Genomic DNA, 22,284 nt, shown 5'->3' with positions numbered 1-22,284 from the left:
GTATGACTGCTGTCAGCATGGTCATTAAGTCTTTCAGTCTGGGTCTGTTTAAACAAGCTCCTCTGGCGGCCAGTGGCCACACAAAACCAATTCCCTGCCGCGGGGAAATTTGCTTCTCTCTGCCCAAATTAATGCCTTGGTCAATTTAATGGGTGGTCAAATATACTTATTGTGAAGTAGAACAAACACTCCAAGTCATGTTTTTGTTAGCTTTCTTGGCTGCTTGCGATGGTACAAAAACTGCATCCACCTGTTTCTGTTATCATCTAAGAAGAATGTAATATATTGTCAGTGTGTGGTTTCAATTTGTTCTTGTGGGTTCACTCACTTTTCATAGCAGCTCTTTGAGGGGGTACATAGGTACACTGGTGATTTAAGCTAAATGATAGCCTCAGCATGCTAACATGTCCATAATGACAATGCTAACATGCTGATGTTTAGCAGGGATAATATTTACCATATTCCCAACATTAGTTTCACAATTTAGCCTGCTAACAATTGCTAATTAGTGCTAAACACAAAGTTCAGCTGAGGAGGATGGGAGTGTTGTTAATGTTGCAGGTATTTGGTCTCAAAACTAACTATTGGACAAACTGAAATTCTGACCTGATGATAGCGCTACATGAAATGTGAACCTCATGGTGGCGCTAGAGTACAAGGCAGGGGCTCAAATTAACAGGCTTCATCTTCTAGGGACCATGAACCTTTGTCGAAAAAATTCATGGGAATCCATCCAAAGTTCTTGAGAATTTTTGATCTCAACAAATTGGTCCAGCATTAAAATCCAGTGTCATGCATGGCTAAAAACACTTTATTAAATAATGGTTGCATATTGCTAAACTGAACGCTGAAATAGAGCGGGCTATTTTTGCACGAAAGAACAGTGCAAAGTTTTGTTTTTTGGTTACATTTTAACTCAACCATGGCAAGCATAACCAAGTTTAACTTCTAGATCTAAGCCAGATTGATCCATAAATTCTAGCAACAGAGACATAAGGTATACGTACGGTTCTAGTCAGAGGACATACCTGTCTGAATCAAATTGTAGCATGTCATCAGGCCAAGGACCTCAATGTCCACTAATGACAAAACCATCTGCTATTGCTGGACAGATTCTCTGAATACTTTGTATTCCCTGATGTGAGACATCTGTGTTTTCGTAGCGAGCCAGTCAGTTCATCCCCATCCAACAAGCTGGTGACGAGGAGAGGATTTTTTATTTTCAAGGTACACTGGAGATCTACACAGGCCTTTCATTTGGATCTCTGAGCTCTCCATAAACATTAAAAACCACCTTAACGTCAGCAAGACAGTCTAGTATGATCACACTCTTTCAAAAACAACACTGGATACCATCTCCTGAAGATGATTACCTTTACAGTCTGAAATGTGGCTTTGAGGACAGAGACAGCTTTCAGTGCTGCCCTTCATCTGTTTCTGTTTTACCCTTTGCTCATTTACAAGAACTCCTCCTTCCAAACACACACACTCACGATCTTGTCCCCTTTTCGGCCAATGTGTCAGCCAAAACCAGGGGCCACACATGGCACTTCTGAGTGTTTGAGGCCATCTGAGTGTAGCAGGGGAGGCCTCACCATGAACTTGGTGAGAAAACAGTCTTGTATGCCAGACTTACCTCAGGTGGGTAAGAAAGAAAAAGCCGTTTTGACTGCTTTCCTTGACATTGCCATCTTTTCGCTGCGTGCTGAAAGATCTATCGCTGGTAGCTACCCTGCCAGTAGCATTGTGGATACCACTAGATTTCCTAGAGAAAGATCATGCATCAACTCCCCATGGGAAGTGAGGTGTTGAAATATCATCTTATGTCTAGAGTCAGGTTATGCCCTTGTCATAACAATCTTAAAGAGCTAAATGATTTCCTTTGGGCACTGTTGGGATAGCTTACTACTGGGTGATTGTCGTGTTAAATAGTAGCAGCAGGCATGTGTTTAAAATGCTCAAAAGGGCTTGTGGTTTCCACCCCTCCGTTTGTTTCCCAGTGTGAGGAGTGTGAAGTATGGCCTCTACACGTGCCGGGGAGGTTGAGTACACTCAAAGACTCCTCAGGCTCTCTTTCTGATATTTTAAGGGGGTAAGAGTTGAGACTTTTGAGTGCAAAATCCATTACGGATGTTAATCCCATCATTTCTGTCTAAATGGTTTTAAAATAAGAGCTTGAAAGGAGTTCTAGTGTTACCATTCCTTGAAAACTCTGGACACAAACCACCCACTGACCTTTTCTTTGTTAGAGCTCAAATCTCAAATGCCAGTAGAGTGATGGCTTTGTACCCAAAACGATAAAGTTGGGCCATTCACCTCAGCATAGCCTGTGCTATACAGCAATGCAGATCTGACAGTGGACAAGGATCAACAAGAACATTACATTGTAAGCTAAAGTTCCAACAATGAAGGGCCTCGCTGATATTTGGAACCAAGTGTGAGAACGTAACAGTAACCAAAGTTAAAGGAGAGAAACAGACTGCCTGGCATGAACAACACTGAGGACACGGGATAGGCATAATGAGCCTGGCATTGTTCTCAACAGCATACTGCATTCTGTGAGAGCATTTAGTAAGCAGTGCCAGTCTGTGAGAGAAGACAGCTCTGCCGTGCAATTTGTAGCAGGCATGACGGAGCCCGGAGAGCATATGCAGTACTTAAATAATTGGATCCTCTTATTTTGACTTGGAGGACAGGGGTAAATGTCTACAGCCTTGATTTCTATGGCGTTCCACGACAGGTTGTTTGTGGTATGACCACAAAACAGGTTGATGCTGGTGCAGGTGATGAAGCCCACAAGACACAGAAAGAAACATCCTTTTCGAAAACATGTGACAGTACAGAATCTTGTTCATTTCTGCATTGTAAGGCTTTCTTCACAGTCAGTCACTGGCAAGAAGTCCAACTTCATATTGTTGACAGATCAGGCTCAACGAATTTTGCATACCCAGCCTATAGAGGCTGCTGAATGAGAATTTTCGATTTAATAGACCCTAACATAGACCTCTTGAACCAAGTGACGTGCCACAGCTCTGCCTGCCAACAGCAGGCGATGTGGTAGCATACCCCTGTTTTCGTACAGCACTCAAGTGTTGAGGCTCAAAGTTAATGAGTTTAATCTCTGCCCCTTGGCACAAAGCAAGTACTTCCTGCAGACTGAGAGGAGTCTCAAGTTGGCCTCCCCTAGCTTTTAAGAACAACCTTGTCTGTATGCAGAACAACATGACCCGTGTATCATGAAGCTCTCCTGCTCGCTGGGGAAGATTGATTACTTGAAAATGAGAGGATAGGAGGAGACAAAAAATTAGGGTCCAAGCCCTTTCACTGTTAAATTGCAGGATGATTATGATGAGCCCTATACTAACTAGAATTTGTCTTGCTTGGCTAAACGAGGGTAGTTAACTAAATGTTTTCCTGATAAATTGCAGCATTACTAATCTGGGTAGATGACTGCAGAAATAGTGCAATTGATGCTTGCAAGCTCCATTTTTGAGTAGCCTGTATATGTGCCTGTGGTCAGAACTGCATGGAAACCTTTCCATCCGTAAATAATTATACACAGTGCATTATATTTAGGGGGTGAAGGTTGAGTCATACTATACAGACTGATCCTTAACATCAGTGGCTCCTAATCCTCTTTGTCTGACGTACCCCCACAGCTCTGTCAGATTAGCTCAGGTGCGGCTTAACCTGCTGTAATAGTCCAAGTGTATTAATCGGAACTGATTTTAAACTGGATGTTATTTACAATCAACACTGATAATATAAAAGTGGATATTGTTATATTTTTGTTCAGTTAATGGAAGCTTTGGAATATTGGAATGTTTAAGTTGGTTTGGTCGGGTTTGCAATCTTCTACCATCAGGGTGAACTGAATGGTTCAACCATTTATTCAAACATTTATTCAGCCATCCATTACTTTTAGGTAACTATTTTAACAGTTTATCCATTACTTTTAGTTAACCATTTTAACCGTTACCCATTGCTTTTAGCTAACTATTTTAACCATTTATCCACTACTTTTAGCTGAGTATATTAACCATTTATCCATTGCTTTTAGGTATTTCAACCATTTATCCACTACTTTAACTAACTGTTTAGATTCCTCTGCCTGCTTGCTAACTAGTTTTCACACATTCTCAATCACATCACATAGGCTAGAGTTGAAGTGTTACAACTGACTCAATATGGTTAAAATCAAATCGTGATTTCAAATTTTTCAAATAAGCTGAGCTACTCTACAATCTTTGCAAGTCTTCCCTGGCAATTGAAGGATGCCCTGTGGTACAACCCCCGGTTGGGATTCACTGCTTTACAGTATATGCTTAGTATGAATCTAAGGTCAACATGGGAGGCTAACTGTAGGATACATTGTGCTCTCACACATTTCTCACTTTATCCTTGAACAGCATTTGCTATATTGGGTCTTACTAATGGTAACAACTTTGATTTAATGTATTTAAGGTAATCTATCCAAACTTTACAAGTTTTGAAAGCAGACGTGTCTCCTTGTTATACTGATATGATTTACACCCCTTGTGCTGTGAGACAGGATTCGTGCTGTTTGACTCCTTCCATTGGTGATTCATCAGTGGGGATTCCTAGACTTTGAATGTTATTCAACCCAGGCAGCCTGCTTCCCGTATCTCCAGAAATAATATACTGCTTTTATCAAACGCCAGGTCTGATCTATTTCAGTTCAAATTTTTCTTATGGAGAAAATGCGTTTTGTGTTTCCCCAATGCTCTTTGTGCAAGTACAAAAACAAAACCCTGTTTCAGTGAGGGCCCTATCATGTTTACCTCAGATTTATTGAGGCAATACAGTGTGTTCTTGATGCACAAACTGTTCCTGTTGATGTCGTCCTGTCGTTGTGGTGTTGATGTTGAGAGTGGAATTATGGTAAGAATGTGCAGTGATGTGCCTGGGCAGAGTCTACTTGGCTTTTTGTCTTGGTGGTGGTCTGAGGCTGCTTAATAGTGGTGCTTTGGTTCTGGAAGAACACTGAGCTGCTGGATTGATGAAATATCCCTGCGATCCAGCCTCTGAGGGCCTTGAATTCATTACATGTCCCCAGTCTCCACAGTTTAACCCTGTGATTAAGTGCCGCCCCTTGATCGCCCGTGGAGAAAAATACCACACAGAGGCGCTCTCCTGTCCCCCGAGGGAGTTTGTTGTTAAGTGTGAGAGCTCCAGAGACTCTTGAAAATAGATTAATAATGTTGGTAAGCCGCAGAGTTTAACTAAAGTGAATTTAGAGAGGTCTTACAGCTGTTTGGTGAAGAAAAAGAGACATTTGCCTCCCAATTTTGCATGTGGTCTTTAGAGGTCATTACTTTTAGGGTTTACTAAGCCATAAGCTTGGGAAAGAATAAATAGCTGTTGATGTGTCATTAGAAATTAGCCTGTTGCGATTAAGTTAACTGAAGTGGGAAGGTTATGTGGTCTTGTCAAGGTCTTGGGATGCTGAGTAGTGTAACCAGTAAGCAGGTCCTATTATAGTAAGTCATCAACTGGAAATGAATACCAATGTTAAATTAGCCCAATAAGGACAAATTCCAGCCACGAGTAGCCATCAAACTGCCAGGAACATCAGTGTGCAAGAGGGCACCATAGCGAGAGAGGAGCTGGGTATTTCAAATGGTTGTTATTAGTTTGTATTATGTCTACAAATGTGAAGACGCAATTCCTCAGTGAGTTTTGTTGAAACAATCTAACAAATCTGACATGTCAAAGCCCTTGGTTGAAAGAAATCAATTAAATTAGCTAACATACAGTGCACGAGGAAGTGCTAGAAAATCTGTCGCCTTTTTTAAAGCCAAGAATCTATTTCTGTCAACAAAGGCCCTTAACCCCAACACCTAAAAGCTGCTGTGCCTCTATCATAGGTGGTAATAAGCACATCAAATTTCAGCAACAGGCATGTGATCTGAAGTGACATTTTCTCCTCGCTCTTTTTTTCCTGGATTGCAATCAATGTTTTTTCCTGGTTTTTAGGAAATCACATGAACTAAATGATGAAGAACGTGTACGCCACGTTACATGCTCAGTATTTAAGGCAAGAATTTTCAATCCATCCATTTTTTGCATCACACCTTGTACATACATTACTAACTGGAATACAACAAATTTTCATTGGACTATAAATCTGGTCACTAACAATGGTAAATTAATACAGTGATTCAGCCTCGGCTACAGTCTGGTAGAACATATTCTTCCCTGCAGCCCCACACTGGTCTCTGCAGTCTGAACTCAGCATCACTTCTTTCTTGTGTCTGTCACTCAGTGGGAGACAACAATATACTGAGTACAGCGTGAGCAGGTCAAAGGTTGGGAACTCAGTGGTGCGGGGCCTTCTCTACAAAGGTACTCTTACAATCATGAGACTGTGTTGTGAGTGGCAGTTAGCAGTGGGTAGGCACACCAAGAGCATGTGAGTGTGAGGTGTGATCACTGTACGCTTGTGTCTCTTTCTTCTGCCAGACACCACTGCACTGTGGGGCGTCGACATCAGAGAGAGGTGCAACAAATCCACGGTTAGATTTACTGACATGCTACTGACGCCTGTCTACTTTAGGTCTCGGAGCTTCTTATAGCTAACATGGTTTGTTTCACTGCGGCTTGTACAGGTATTTACATCCTTCCAAGCATGTGCTTTGGATAAGAACAACTGCCAAACATTGTGCTGTATGTTAACTCATGTAGTGTGAATAAATCATTGATTTTGCATATGTAAACTATGCTGTGTCAAAAAAATTATGCAAAGAGATGACTACAGTCTGGCGCTAAAAGACAACTTGACAACTGAAAATACAGAGGCATGCAGATCCAAACTGGTTGTCTGCCAATATTCATCAGAGGGAGCATGCTGTTATTAGTAATTAATACCACCATAGAGGTGAGAGTCACAGCATGAACAACACTTTTCTGGGGAAAGCGCCTTCTCTCGGTCTTAATGAGCCCAAGCCACAGTTACATAACAGTCCTTTTTGTGGTGGCGTAGACTTCCATGTGTCTTTTTGTCTCCTGACAGCCAAACAGATGGACAATGAAATGAGGTTCCAATATCCTGATAGGATTAGCCAATGTGTCATCTTGATCGAGTGATAGAGACGGGACCTGATCTTTCTAAGTGTATTCCCAGGATTCTGAAATGAAAAATATGCTCTGACGGGAACTGGGCCTGGTGTTTGCCTGAGTCACGCTGTCTGTGTTGTCTACTGTTGTCACTGGATTATTCAGGGAAAGGACCTACATCTATCTGTCAATTAAAAGTTAAACTAAATAAAACTAAAGTTAGACTACAGTGATGAACTACAGTGACCAGATCTACAAAAAAAAGAACAATTTATTCAAACGTACAACAATTATTGATGCCTTATTTACAAAAAACTGCTTAGTAGAGCACCTTGCAGCAAACTACAGTTACATTATATACATCTACAGTAGATGATCATCATGTAAAGTAATGGTCTTCTGATTGGTTAAAACATATTGGAACATGTCCGAAATGGAAAAGATTCACGAATAACCAGGAAGGAAAGTATAATTTTCATTATTGCTGCATAATTGGTGTGGCACAGCAAAAAAAAGTAGTTGTTTTAAATTCAAAGTGCATTTCCTGAGCAGATAGTTTATTTTAATGATGGCAATCTTCAGAACCAAGCAGAGAAGCCATGCTTTTTCTTCACCACCCATATGCTGTCAATCACCTTACCATACTGAAAGACAGAAAAGGCTTTGTTATTACTTGAGTTACACTCTTTGTCCTTAAAATGTATCCTTTCACCTTTGCTTTGCTTGTGTGTCTGTTCCTCCGTGTGTGCCCACCTGGTCATCAGAAACCTGCTCAAAGTAAACATGGGTAGTGTTGACCACTTGCATTCGGCTGTAGCCATAGTCTGTGCTGCGGAGAGCGCTCCACTCTTTGGGGTTTGGATTGAACCTGTCAGTCTTCTCTCTGCAGCCCTGCAGAGGAATCAGCAGTGATTAAACTGAATCTGTTAGTGATGAACTTCATGCCTTTCTCGTACTCTGTCCACAAAGCCCTGTGTGACATTTACAAATGTGGCTGTGCCTCAGTGTGAGTCTGGCTGCATTTCAAGATACCGATGATTAATCCCTCTGTGGCTGGATGACAAAGCCTACACTGCGCTGCTCGCTACCACATCAGAAAACACTTAACCAGAGGAACAGCTGGTACTAACCTTCTGTGGCAGACCAGCTCCTGCACGGTCCGGACTGGGTACAATACATAACATTGTTTTTGTTGATCTTCCTGTCAATTCATGCATTGATCTATGTGGAAAAACGTTAACAGTGAAGCAGGGATGTGAAAGTACTTACAGCAGAGCCTGTGATTATGTGAACCGGAGCTTTGGGGTTCACATAAGGCTTCTCTTTGCTCCCATTGTACACCTACAGAGAAAAGCATAGTGAGTTTCTTTCTCTGATCCAACACAAAGGCTAAAAAGACATAGAGTGCCTTTAAATAGATAATACAATGGCAGACCTTGTCACCATAGACAGGCCAAAGCCTCTCATATGTGTGCTCATGTGCCCACAGCTCCAGATCCACTCCTGTGAAAGTAATGATAGTCAGCAACCTTCCAAGGAAAAATAACTGCCCACAATGCTCAATTAAACACATATTGCTGTGTAATCTATTGTTTTTCAGATCCTCTGCCCATTTAATTTTGTGATTTCTCAGCAAACAACAAAAGCTTAAGATCAGAGCAACCAAAACTTTCAGAGTTCCCTCACAAAAAATTAAAAAAATTAAATGCATCAAACAAAAGTCTAAGAAATGTAATACAGGAAAAACAATTTGGAAATGGGCTGGTGGGATATCACCTAGCCTGGGGCCTGCTTTTTTAGTAAAGGATGTTTGGATTGCTCCGCTCTCTGTAACTGTTATGACACTGGTCTGTCTGAGCGTGCAAACTTGCGATCTTAAACACTCATTAGCAGCACAAAGCTGGTTGTTGAATAGGGAGCATACCATAGCGGTAAAATAGATCCTCTAGACCAGGAGCTGGTGGTTTGGTGTCATTCCGTCCCAGTCGGACCTGAGATATAACAGAGAGGAATAGCGACGGCATGAATTGGCATTAATGTCTGAAACACTACCTGCTACCTGAAACACTACCTGGTAGAGCCCCATTATGCCCATGCCAGCCTCTCTCCAAACACTTCCAAGTGCTGAGAGGAGTTATTCTAACTGGAAACTACTTGGACCAAACTACAATGATTACGACAGCATACCGTAACTCAACGGGCTTATGGGTTTTGATGTGGACTGGCCAGCTTGCAACATGCGTGACACGTCTGCTACCAGGGGCAATTACAGTGTCAGGCAAAGCAGCAGAAAATAAAGCTTACAAATACCTTTATATGATAAAATAAAACTTTAACAATACAGACGTGCTGTTCTTTGCATTAGCAAGGACACCGCAAAATAAACAATGAGCCCTTAGTAGGCAATTCATATAATGGTTCATGGCCTTTATATAACTCTCTACCTTGGCCAAATTAAACAAGATCCTGTCAGGTACATAGTCATATTACCAAAATTGTATTATTTATACTTTGCTTATCAAAAGTCTGCTATCAGGAATTTTCACAGCGGAGCCAAGGAGGAGTGTGAGTGGCATCATCCTCCCTCACTCAGCCAGACTGTAAAGCTTCTCTTGACTTTGTTTCCATCTACTTAAGACTACCTGTCAGAATGGGTTTGACACTATCTTTACACCTATATAAAATCAGTAGTTCTGGTTACTGTGTACATTAGGCAACGACTATGAATTCATAGATGGGATTCTGTGGTTTACACTTACATAAGAATCAAACATGGTACAGTCATCCTGGTCATCATCAGAGCAGTACATGGGCCTGTGTCCCATGGTGATGATCCATGGACGCACTGCTCTGTTTTCTGGCTGGTTGGCCTCCTAAATCAGAAGAGGGAAGAAATGAGGACACGCATGTGTAAACGTGAGACAGAATGACATATCAGTAGATTTATAATGGAAAAGAACAGAATGGGACCACTTTGAAATATAACATTGTGCTAAAATGGAAGTTAGAGAGAGACAGAGAGCAAGTGTGGGAACAAACGAGAGCACTTAGCCATTATCAATGTGTGATGATGTTCAATTGGTTAGGTCATTAACCTCCAGGTCTTTCTTCAGCCACTCATACTGCTTGAATAGGAGCTCCAGGCCAAATTCAAGATAGAAATAAACCTCAGTGGAGAAGGAGATGATGTGCGCTGACCCCAGATCCCAGCTGCGGACACACATCATTAAAATCATAAAGAGTGTTGACACCCGCAGAGTAAGCAAGAGAGCAAGAACAGGTCCAACATTAACCTCCAGACTGTGTGAAAAATACTTCAAAACACAGGTGTTCTGACAGTGGCCCGTTGGTGTTGAGCGCAGATGATTCACTTTACTCAATTAACAGGCATTTGTCAATAATTTCAAACGACATGAGATTTATGGGTGGACGTTTAACTTGATGTGAGAAGACATGGAGCAATTCCACATAAAAGATCTTACAGTACTATGAGTGCTCGTATGGAGCGTTAATGGAAAGGCATGTATTCTGTACATGTGTGCTGTTGAGGGATTTCAGATAGCTTGTCTAGTCTTCTTCTCTGCCCCTCCTTGTTTCTAACCATGCACATGAGCGAAGGGCTCTCAGCCAGCAGGCCTGTCTGCATCCAGGCCCAGGGACTAAATAGTGGGCAGCTGGCCTGTGAACTAGCAGGGTATTATCTTACTGTCTGAGAGAGGGAGGTCTGAAGTGGGCTATGAGTCATCCAGTCAGATGTATAGCTCCTTTGTGTAGTTCCTGTGTTCCTGAGATAGGAGAGGCAAACTAAACTAAGAGAAGGGAGTGCTACTATGCTCTTTTTCAGTTTCCAGTTTTAGTTTCCAGTTTCTCTGAGCTGCCTCTTGCAACTCATTAATGCTTACTAAAACAGAGTAGGAGATTTGGTATGCTTTCACACGATACTTCACATGGGGCCTCTGTTGGAAAATAAAGGATTTCTCACTCCTAGCTTTGTGTGTGCAAAGTCCATCTCAACTAAAGCAACTGATTCACACATTGTGTTCTTTTCCCTTACCTGTACCATAGGCTCTCAGTCTGGCCTGGCATACTGAAGCGATTCCTGTAGTTGGAAAAGTTGCTGTGAACAAAAACAGTCGAGAGAATGTAATGAGGTGGACGGATCATACAATCTGCGTTCCTTGAATATCTAACAAACAGCAATTAACGCCACAATCTGCTGCTCTCTCTTATTTTGTGGTGCCTACACCACAGCTCAAAAAACTACAATCCATTCAGAATACACTCAAGATAATTCCAAGCTATGCTATACAGTGTGACTGCAATTCTTAAAATAACTGTGTTTTATGTCCATTTTCAGTTTTCACTTCAACTTGGCAGAAAACGCAGGGTGGTATTTCATTGGATAAAGATGACCATCAAACTGTGGCGGTGACATTTGCTTCTAACTTCCAAAAAAACGTAGCCAACTTTAGACGTTCTGAGGAACCATACACTTTGCTGTAGCCAGGCTATCAATGGCTGCCCCTCCAAATTAAAGGCTGTTGAAAAACATGGACTTAGCCTCTGTGACATCACCCTATAGATTTATAAGGGGATGTTATGAAGCTTAGAATCGTGGTCAGTTTCTGAAGCCAGATAATCAAAATTTTGACAACATAGGGAGCCTGGGTGGAGCTGAGATGCGATGAACAAGTAGGTGCCAGCATGGCTGAGTGTACTACACCTGTCAATCAAGAAAAAAGCCTCTAAATATACCCTTCTTAAAACCTTGACATCCTGTTAAAAGAAGACTGTAATTTTAGATCCTTCAGCCATTAGAGGAATCGCATCTTAAGGCACTTCCAAAGTGGTTTTAGCATTGAGTCGTTGTGGTTCCTACTTGATCCAGATATAGCAGGGTGCTTACAGTGATCAATCCGCCACTACATGTACTGTATGTATCTTTGCTACCACAATCACCGCCACTAGTTTCTAGACTTTTTATACTGCACCAGACTACATGAAACACACATCCTTCAAAAACTCAGGAGCAGCTGAAAGAACACCATCATCCACATTAAACCAGCCATGTCCAAATATTACAATGGGTGCACCATGCATCAAGGGAAAAAACTCTTTCATGGAAAGCTCTCTCCGATGCCAATCCACCAGTCTCTCTTCGTGGTTTTTAATTTCAGCATGAAAGCAGCAGTCAGTCTTCTCAACAGGCCATTAACTAAGCAAGGTGATGGGAATGATTGTTTTCTTATCTTACGTAAGGAAGAAAAAAACAAAAAGCAATATTCTCGACTGCAGCCGGGCCAGGGTGGGACAATTGAGATCACGCCACGGACTGGGTTAAGGTTGAGTTAGGGGTAACTAGAGAACAGCCGGGTCAGAGGTTGAAGGCCAGGAGCAGGGACACAAGAGGAGGATCACAGAGACCTTTTCCAATGCTGAATAAGTCTAGGGCCAAGACCAGTTTATATAATAATCCAGCAAAGGTCAGTTTGTGAGCTGTGATCAGTCATCAAGAGGGAGAAAACCATTTGACTCTGGCAGCACCTCTTTATACCAATTTTGACAATTTAGTTTGGGTGTCTATCATACTACTATTACCCCGAATCAACATAATCCTCAAAAGTACATAGCTAAAATTTCATATTTAAGTCTTGATTATAAGGAAAAAATATTTGAAACAAGTATGAAACGATGGATTAACTGGAGTTGGTATACACTACCAAGTGAAAAATTAAAATAGAGCCAAAAAAGTTTGATCTGCTCTTTTGGAAATCAATTAAGGTCTGGAGTTTTAAGTCATGGCACTGAACCAGGAACAGTCAGAAAATGGGTTAATACTCCCACCTTGTGGCTAGGTAGGAAAACATTTAGTGGTATCTTTGAAGGCATTTCTAGTTAGCAGCAATAAACATTCTTTTTTTTTTAGTGAAATAACATACACAATCTCTCGGAATCCAAACACAGTGATATAACCAGGCATGCCCTGAGGCAAAGCATTTTTCCTGTAGAAATAAAGTCGCCCAACGGCTTTAAAGTATTTCGTTTTATAGTTCAGCTTTGGAAGATCAGATTGACTACACGCATGATAATCTTATATTTGTGTCATTAATCTGCACTGTGAGATTCCAATGTAACATGTGAGTCATTATCTGTAAACCAAAGCATGCTTGTTGCCATATGTGTTTGCTTTTCCATTAAAATAAAATCTGCTGGACATCAAATTCAATGTGAAAAACCTGACTCTTAAACTGACCCAACAAGATTTTCCCTCCTCATCAAGCCTTTGTTTTCATCATCTGATGAGCTTAATCCAGGGAGTTGGACACATTAAAGGAGCCAGTTGTAGTCGTCTGGAAGCATATCACTAACTCCCATCACAGGACACTGTTTCAAACAGCGACGGTAACTTGCCAGTTCCCCTTAGGGCCTGATGAACCATACATTGTGCTTGGTGAACAAAGACAGTCTTGAGTGGTGCCTTAGCATCTTCTGTGGACCCGCTGTTCTCATCCTGCTGGAATGCTGACTGAAAACTTTTGTGGTCAGCACAGTTTCAATTGCCTTTTACCCATTAGGTTTTGAGGTTGGAAAGAGAGAGGAACAGAGAGTTATAGTGAGAGGGGAGCACAACAGAGAGCGGAGGTAGAAAGGCAGGGGCCAGCAGCTGGGAACATTTGGATTCCTAACAACACCGCAGAACAAAACACACATTTAGGTACAGGAGAGGGAGAGAGGAGCTAAATTTCAGGTTATGTAATGCAACGAGCTGGTTCTTGATATAAGTTTCTTATGTCAGGATGCTGCGCCAAGAAAAAGAGACTACTGTTAGCTGCTCCTTAATAAAGACCAGGCAGTGGTCATATCCCACATAGCAAGGCCAGGCGAGGACTGTCTCAGTAAAGCAACGGCATGTAAATATTATGGTACAGGATCAGACACCTTGAAATCTTTTATAAAGAATAAACACACACAACTAACTCCAGCAGATGTGCTTGGAATTTAACACACATAAACTGCTGATTCTCAGGATAAAAAGCATATGAAGGCTGCTGAAAGTTTTCCATCATCAACAAAATACTGTGAATTTCTAATTTACCTCAACATTTATTGGAAACATCTGACTAGCAACATATTGTAATATTACAGTGTATGTATCTAAAGGGAAGATAATAGGCTACAATTCATAGACATTGGCACTTTTTTATATTTATCAGGTTGTTAATACACAGCTGATTATTTTGTTGAATAACTGATCTTTTTGTCTAAAAATTAAATTAAATTATTTTATTTTTAAAATAAAATAATTATTACTATCATAATAACTATCATATATCTGACATAGAGAAACAGCAAATTCAAGAAGCTAGAAACAGCAACTGTTCACAATTTTGCTTGAAAAAAAAAAAGGCTAAAACACTTAATCAATTATCAAATTAATTTTCTGACCATCTACTAATCCCTAAACCAACTAATTCTTTCTAATTTGTTTTTACACAATTAAGTCCCTGCATTGTTCTCTCCTTTCTGTTTGCCTCTTTGTACAGAAAATTTCCCAGGCTGAAATGTGAACAACACATTCAGTGGCGATGAGTCAAAATACAAGAAGTTCCCACCACCACCGGCAGTCTCTGGGAACTGAAAACAGATAGCGAGCTGATGATTCCCACTCAGATAAATGTTTGTTTGCCAGAGCGTTAGATGTTGGTGGTTCCTGATGCTGCTCCAGCTTTTAGAGACCAAAACAAATCTCATCTCTTCAAATGGTACAATAAGGAGCTTTCAGCAGTCATAAGTGTTTTCTATAGCGGAAAGGCTGTGGCTGACCAGAATGGTTGTTTTTTTTGGCAGCCCCCCCAAAAAAACATGCACAAACACACATTACATTTACAGAAGCCAGTAATTAATGCAATTTGCCCACGGCCCAAGAGCTATTACTATACTTCTGCCCTTGTGACCTGAGCAGGACGTGGCGCAAAACGTAAACAAAAAGGAAAATACTGGCTAACAGAAAGCAGAAGATGGACAAAAGACGGTCAGACAGATTTCATGTTGAGTCACTGACCACTGAATGTGTCATGACTTTAAAAAAGATTTCTTTACTGAATGTGTGTCTGCGTTACACCCAAAGAGTTTAAAAATCAGAGTGAGGAAAGAGACATTCTGTTGAGATCCACCTACTATGTAGCTTCGTGGTTGCCTGGACACGTCATGTAGGGCACGTAGGCTGCTATGGACTGGATCTGCCTCATGAACTCATCCCCAATCCTGGCATTGTCCTGCAACAGTGTCACTCAACCGTTAAACATGACGCCAAAGATTTTCCCGTTAGACAAAAATGTTTCGTTTTTTGCCACTTACTGATATTCAGCTAAAGTAGTTTTAAAAACTGACAAAAGTCCATTTTCCAGACAAATGCAGGAATGTATCATCACCCTTCCACACAAACTTCACCGAAACCAAAAGTGTTTGTTTTTTTTCTTAGATATCCTAATACTGGCCACACAGCTTTTAAAAACCCACTGCAGTTCATAACTGTTCTGACAGCTTTTACCTGCCACAGCATTTAATGACCTTTCAGACAAAATTCCCTTTCTCTGTTTTTCTATTTATAATATGGGTGAAGCCGCAGGATGTACTTGTACATTCCAGCTGAAAACACAGCTTGGATGAATTATGGTTATTAGTTTTTGCAGGAGTCTGCTGATTGCATTTAGCATTCTCTCCATATTAAAAAAAGGCATTAATAATGCAGGAACTCGTTTCAGGAAAAATAATATTAGCATCCAAGACAACGTTATGTCCGCTAGATATCAAAGATGACAGCTGGGAAGTTTTCAGATGAGGAAATATGTGATTGGGACTTAAAATTTGGGGTTTTGAATGGCAGTATTTTTATTTGTGAAATACTTGGGCAAAATGACTCAAGCTCTCATCTTTCACCGCAGGCTTAAGGCATTTCACAATAATGCTAATTAGAAGCTACGTGTCTCAACCACAGCTGAGTGCCTTTATATGCACTGATAATAGTGGTGAGTCCTTGGGAAGGGAGCAGTGGGGAAAGGTAAAGTGGCTTATTGCATCTGTCATTGCGGAATTAGCGGAAAATCAGAGCAGCTTTAAGAGTATAAGCTATTGATGAAAGAAATTTGTATCATTGGAGTTTATGATATTGAAAGACAGGAGAGTGAAATACCTCATGCATATCATAGGCAAAGTCCCCTGTAAAACAAACAAAAAATATACATATACAGATTAAAATATGTTAGTTTTTAATAGCTTTTATGATTTTTTATTTTTCACTACCACAGTATAGTATGACAAACCTATATAGCTTCAGTGAACTGTGCCAATTAGTTTCCCCAAAATGTTGTATTCTTATCAGTCAGATTCAGTCAGATTTTTGGCAAACAAATTTTTGGCACAACACAGACCAATATTCTGTTTAATTTCTACTTCCCACCTGCTAATATTTTTAAATCAAAGCAAGCGATGGGAATCCAACACATATTCTTCAAAAGCAAATATTAAAAATGACAAATAGGTATTATTATGCTGATTACAGTGATTACTACCCTGATATATTACCTCTTCATCATTTCCGTTGGATCTTAGCTGGCTTACTTGATTTGATTAATATTAGTACAATCTGTCGTGAGCTGTATCTGTGGATGACTAATGCCTTAGGCTCCCGCTGATAAAAACTTAATGCCTCCTCAGCTGCTTTTACAGTGCAGAATGTTGTAGCATTTTTATCCGTCAGGAACTTACCTATGTGCAGGATGACATCGTACATGCCAAGCTGTGTCTCCTTTTGTAGCCGAGCCAGAGACTGAGGGTTCTCATTGCCCAGGTCGCCATACAGAGCAAACCTGGGACTGAAACTAGCGCTGTCATTCAGAGAAGTGAAGGAGAACACATCACTCCAGCCATCATCACTGCCACAGTGGTACACTGAAATAACATAGGAGAGATATTCATCTTAACGAATTATATAGTGAGACAGTCTGAGAAGCCCAAAGAGAAAATCAGTAACAGTAAACCCTACCCACCATAAGCAGCAGCAGGTTTGAGGCCTATTAGAGTGACTCTGTGGATGTAGATCTTCCTCTTCTCCTCTCCTGAGTCCACAAACAGAGTAGCGCTACCTTTGGTGGTCATCTCAAAGAGCCGACCCCCTAGAAGGCCATACTCCACCTTGCTCTCTGTCTTATTGAAGGTGGTCCAGGTCACTACCATAGAACCTGGCACTCCTGTGAAGAAAAGTTCCCAGTTGGTGGAAACGTGATGGATTGATCAGACAGAACCACTGGATTCACTTACTGGTGCATTTACGAAAAGCCAAGAGATGCGTACGAGAAGGCTGACTTTGCATGAGTGGTTCTTTGATCTTGCTGCTGGCAAGATATAACCATCAAAAAACTGAGTTAAGCTGACAATTGGCCAGGTACTCTTTTCATCAAGACATCAATCAACTCATTAAATGACTACCACATGTTTCAGCTTTTTAAAGGAACGAACAAAAAAGCATTTCTGTTGCACTGACTGAGTGATCAGCTGTATGTGTGGCAGTTAGTGACTTTAACCTATAGTAAATGACTTACAGAGAGTGCACAGGTATTGTTTAAGTGCACCAAGACACTTCGGCAGAACATGGTGCTGCTGTTGCTGGAAATAAACGTAAATTTTTCATCAGGGACTTCAGCCATTAATTTCGCTACATTGCAGGTTCTTTAATATCAAGATAACTGCAAGTGAAACTGAACATTTAGTGAACTTGTTGCTGAGCTACAGAACAGTAAGAAAAAGTTTAGCTTTCTAAAAATACCAGTGCTTATAGTCATTACATTATTGAGTGATTTGTACGAAACATCTGCAAATCTGCAACCCACATGACCTGGATACTGGTTTTTCATAAGGGGAAAGTAGGATCCGTAAACGAAAACACATGAAGCTGATAGCAGCATTTCAAACACTTACCTGGATAGGCGAGGTGCACCTGCTCCGGCTGGGTCCAAATGAAAGGAACACCAAGCACCAAAAGGGGTGCAAGGCTTAACAAGGCACAGGCAGCTTGGACAGGCACCATTTTAACAATGCAGTGCTGAAACACAAGGCTTGTTAAAGCAGCAAAACACACCCAGAAAATAAAACTGTTTGTCACTGTTATAACATGATCTTTTTTAAACTTTAATACCAAAAATCACATGACACTAAAGGCCGATATAAAACAAAGTGGATAAATATACTCCCTTTCTTTTAAGCCTCCCAGTAACTTACCTGACTTAGTGCAAGTTTAAATAGTGCTCTGGCAGCGACACACACACACGCTCACAAGCTGTGTTTTGGTCTTTGATAAGAAACTCAACATCAGTCAACCCGCAGTCAACCTGAATGAGGAAACTGTAGAGAACAGCAGAGTCAGCGAGAACAGCACGGAAAGACATGATTGTGTCAATAAAAGCAGCTGATGTTGTTTTTCATTGTTCATTCAGGGAAGTACTGCTCTGAAAGTGAGCTCAAGTACAGCAGAGATTAGCCCACAAGCCGCAACTTGCCCCGAAACAATAAAGTGCTGAGACAAACAACTGATATGCGTCACTGATCAGGATAAAGACACTGTCAGGGGCATGGCTCACGAAGGCAAAAGCATATGCACGTTTTAATTTGAACCACAAGTGAGACATCAGTGAGATCAGCTGACTGGAAGTATGATTTTAAACCATTAGTCTAAACCACTTCTTTAACGAGGAAACCTGAGGCAATTTTGTGTCGCAATAGTGCACACTAGAGGGTGCACGCTGCACAAACTGCATTATGAATAAGATGCTTTATTCTCTGATAATGGGCGGTATTAGCCAGTGTCCGTTGGAAGTGTCTGTTAGCTAAGCTAGTTGTCACTCGCTTAAAAGAATCAAAGGGAAGATTTAGCACGAACTAGCTCTGCCTGGAAAAGGAAAAAAAAGGTAAGTACGACAGAGACACCATTTAGGATAGGTTATTTATTTCACGTTAAGTGCTGTAACGCAGCTGAAGAATAAAATGCCGTCATTAACTATTGCTTAGACCAGGGGTTGAAATGTTAAACCGTGCTGTTTTTTTTTTATCTTGTTGGCTGCTAGCTAGCTGACTCAATTACTTTGTTATTAACAGCTAAGTTACGGTACGTTAGCTATGACGTTACGCACAATAGACCTTATTTTGTCTTTGATTAACACTTACAGCTTAATGACATGGAAAAGGGTCCCCCAAAAGCACAAACCCTTTCTGGGCCGGGTAAGTTCGCTAAATGCTAAATTAATAACTGCAATCACTCACAACACAACTCTACTGTTTGGCCCGGGAGCAGTTCCTCGACTACGTCATTGTGCAGAAGAACAACAATGCCCACGTGGATTATGGGACATTGTGTTTTATTATGTCTGGCTTAGAAAGCCTGTAAGACATTAAATGAAAACTTTATTCTTTCTTTTAAAAACCCCCCAGAATACCTGTTTTCTTAATTTACTGGTTTAACATATCTTTTGCAGCCCAAATGCCTAAAAATGCAGTATGAAGGCTGTGGATAATGGAGATAGAGACATAAACCATATTGTGACTATCTTATTGTGACCTGACCACAGTGGTAACCACTGTGTGTGCGCGCGCGTGTGTGTGTGTGTGTCTGTGTATGTGTGTGTGCGTTTAGCAATTTGTTGTCACTGATTAAAAACTGCCTCTGTTTTTTTAGGTATAATGGACTCGAACAGTGAGGACGGAGACTATCAAAATCTTGAGCATGCCTTCCATCATGATACAGCCCAGTACAGAGTGACCTATACTCATGGGAAAAACACAAAAGAGGTGAGCTGGGTTACTCATTATAAAACACAAATTTATTTCCGTATTACCTATTTTGCTGCTTGTAACAGTGTTATCACCATGCGAACTGTATTTTTCTATGCAGGTGGATTATGATAAAAATGAAGAGGTCAACAAAAAGAGGTAAGTCATGCATGTTTTGTGTTTGTTACAGCATTTGCATTATGTGTTTGTGTTTCCCCTAGACTGTTTGAACATTTTACCTCACCCAGGTATCCAATGAGTCGCTCTGGTAACAACCCAGGCAGAGTGAGGCGGATAGTGTCATGTAAGAGGAAGACCCATCATCTGACGGTGGCTTGGAGGAAGCAGCTTGGGTCAGGGAGGACTCACGATGCTACAAACAAGGAGAATGAGATGAACTGCTTACAGGACATGCAACAGGAGATATTTGACATGGACCCATGGGAGTTACCACTAAATGTCAATAATAACCACAAGGCTGGTAGAACTGGTTCTGAACAAACTGACTGCTCTACACTCACTGAGGTCAGACATACTATCACAGCTCAGACTGTATTTCTGTTCCATATGTTGCGGTTCTTTAATGAACTTCTGTTTTTCTGATATGCATAATCAATCTGAGCCAATCCATGTTTTTCAGCTCACAAGGGATCATAGTACAATGACTGATGTGCTCTTTGGGAGAAGTCTGAGACTGAAAGTAGCTTTAACATTGTGGCAGAGAAATGCTGGAGAGCTACTGACATACTTCCTGAGGTATGTAGCATGTAGTTGGTTTCAAACATGTGACACACAAGACGTTCGGTAGAATTTCAGAAGAATTGTTACATCTCTGTCTGTCTTTGTACAGAATCCAAGACACTGGTGTGTTTGTGGATTTTCTCCCCCTGATCAGCAAAAGGTAAGCATTGTATTTTGCAAGAGCTTGAGTAACACAGCCTACAAGTGAAGTAAATGTTATTTAAATCTAATTTTCCCCGCAGCATTGAAGAGAGCTCTCCAAAGATTACCATCGGCTGTTGTGTTGACCTCTTCCCTTTAGTTAAGAAAGTCCTCACCAATCCATACGAAGAGTGAGTATCCCTGCTGGATCCCTGTCTTATTACTGCGGTTTAACAGAACTATTACAAAATAAAACACATAATGCACACAGAGGGACATACAAGACGTACGGTAGCAGGATAATTAAGAAAATGCAAATAAATTAAGGTTTTCTTCTATGCTTACAGGTATCTTATAGTTGGTTTAAACTGGATAAATTCAGTTTTAAAGAACTGGTGGGAGGAACTAAGAGCAAGTGGCCATAGTGGATCATCTAAACCTCTGTCAGATAAGTAAGTGCTTTATGAGATGCGCAATACTTCAGACAGGTAAATGCTGTATATATTCAAGTAAAAATGTCTTGCCACAGCATAAAGACACAGTGAACAAATTAACATATATATGAGCCCATACAGCATCTCATAATATTAGTCAGAATCTGCCACACTTTCAATATTTGGCACAATGTGTAGATCAAACCACTGTAGTAAAGTTATTGTTTTTTCACTCTGTTACAGGAATTTCCGAGTCTTTAATCAGCAGTTACTGGAATTATGGCACCAGGAACCTTCATTGAAATCTGTTCCAGGAGCTGCAGGAGACGTGGCAAAGGTCAGTGCTATATGTATGAATACAGGATTACCACTGTTGTTGTTGACTTATCTTGTACATACTGTACAAAAAATGTGTTAGTCTTACATACGTAATCTTTTCCCCTTAGGTCATTGATTCTTTTCTGTCTCAACTTACCTGACAGCAATGAAGAGCCAGATAACATACGTATCCTCTCTGGTAACAGTGGCCTGAAAATATTTTTAAAAATCCTTGGTGGAAACCTTAAATAGGAGCGTGCTACTGTGCTTTTAGATTGTACTGTGCTTTGTCTGTAGAGATTAGGTATTTATTGGCTTGCAGAGCAACTTGGACAGTTAAAATGCTGAGAATGTGCAATATGAATTTAACTTGATGTTGTTTCATTGACATGTTGTTTGTGTGTATCTCATTTAATTGCCCTATTGATGATGAATAAAGTTTGTATTTAAAATTTTAAGGTTTGTGGTTGGTATTAGAATCTCTTTGTGGATTCAACTTCTTTTGTGGGATGGAACAGCACTGATACATTTCTGTTAATGAATGAAAACTCAATGCACACCCTCTCTGCAACTGTACATACCGCAATTTAACCCAACACTGTACTTCACCTCAAGTTTTAGTACAGTAGATATCCAGCAGCAGATTTCAGTTTAATCCCTAAGGTTCAGTCTCACCTGGACTTCAGCCTCACTCAGTCATGAAGTGATTCAAGGAAGGCAGAGATATGGTTTTACATGGCTCCTAGCTCTC

At 40.7% G+C, this 22,284-nt stretch overlaps 2 protein-coding genes across 3 annotated transcripts; one reads left to right on the top strand and one right to left on the bottom strand.

Annotated features, from left to right (window-relative positions):
- Window positions 1–6,846: 6,846 nt before the first annotated feature.
- On the bottom strand, window positions 6,847–19,433 carry acp7 (acid phosphatase 7, tartrate resistant (putative)). Of its 2 annotated transcripts, none has more exons than XM_040138277.1 (15): window positions 19,393–19,433; window positions 18,355–18,477; window positions 18,055–18,178; window positions 17,127–17,327; window positions 16,846–17,028; window positions 16,271–16,296; window positions 15,256–15,353; window positions 11,132–11,194; window positions 10,173–10,287; window positions 9,837–9,950; window positions 9,002–9,068; window positions 8,513–8,580; window positions 8,347–8,418; window positions 7,831–7,968; window positions 6,847–7,721 (listed from the first exon to the last, which is right to left on the bottom strand). In XM_040138277.1, the coding sequence occupies exons 3-15, from the start codon at window positions 18,161–18,163 to the stop codon at window positions 7,656–7,658; spliced, it is 1,320 nt and encodes a 439-aa protein (XP_039994211.1). In that variant the 5' UTR covers window positions 18,164–18,178; window positions 18,355–18,477; window positions 19,393–19,433; the 3' UTR covers window positions 6,847–7,655. The 2 variants fall into 2 exon arrangements, with proteins under 2 accessions (XP_039994211.1, XP_039994210.1); XM_040138276.1 differs by lacking the exon at window positions 19,393–19,433 and adding an exon at window positions 19,297–19,349.
- Window positions 18,728–21,948, top strand: LOC120795960 (KATNB1-like protein 1). The gene is made up of 10 exons (XM_040138278.1): window positions 18,728–19,040; window positions 19,805–19,917; window positions 20,021–20,058; window positions 20,148–20,424; window positions 20,540–20,655; window positions 20,750–20,800; window positions 20,883–20,972; window positions 21,129–21,233; window positions 21,459–21,552; window positions 21,662–21,948. The coding sequence occupies exons 2-10, from the start codon at window positions 19,810–19,812 to the stop codon at window positions 21,692–21,694; spliced, it is 912 nt and encodes a 303-aa protein (XP_039994212.1). The 5' UTR covers window positions 18,728–19,040; window positions 19,805–19,809; the 3' UTR covers window positions 21,695–21,948.
- Window positions 21,949–22,284: the final 336 nt, after the last annotated feature.

Source organism: Xiphias gladius, chromosome 10 (genome assembly GCF_016859285.1).
Source record: "Xiphias gladius isolate SHS-SW01 ecotype Sanya breed wild chromosome 10, ASM1685928v1, whole genome shotgun sequence".
Taxonomy (NCBI): Eukaryota; Metazoa; Chordata; class Actinopteri; order Istiophoriformes; family Xiphiidae; genus Xiphias; species Xiphias gladius.
Note: the sequence above shows the minus strand (reverse complement) of the source record. Positions and strands in the feature narration are given on the sequence as shown.

What these genes read in the sequence shown, in the direction of transcription:
- acp7 (XM_040138277.1), bottom strand. Translation starts at nt 18,163, where the DNA reads ATGGTGCCTGTCCAAGCTGCCTGTGCCTTGTTAAGCCTTGCACCCCTT. An exon ending in CGATGTCATCCTGCACATAG is followed by an intron (nt 16,297 to 16,845) that starts GTAAGTTCCTGA and finishes TTTGTTTTACAG; the next exon opens with GGGACTTTGCCTATGATATG. An exon ending in ACATAATCACAGGCTCTGCT is followed by an intron (nt 7,969 to 8,346) that starts GTAAGTACTTTC and finishes ATTCCTCTGCAG; the next exon opens with GGCTGCAGAGAGAAGACTGA.
- LOC120795960 (XM_040138278.1), top strand. Translation starts at nt 19,810, where the DNA reads ATGGACTCGAACAGTGAGGACGGAGACTATCAAAATCTTGAGCATGCC. An exon ending in GAAGAGGTCAACAAAAAGAG is followed by an intron (nt 20,059 to 20,147) that starts GTAAGTCATGCA and finishes TACCTCACCCAG; the next exon opens with GTATCCAATGAGTCGCTCTG. An exon ending in CTGCAGGAGACGTGGCAAAG is followed by an intron (nt 21,553 to 21,661) that starts GTCAGTGCTATA and finishes TTTTCCCCTTAG; the next exon opens with GTCATTGATTCTTTTCTGTC.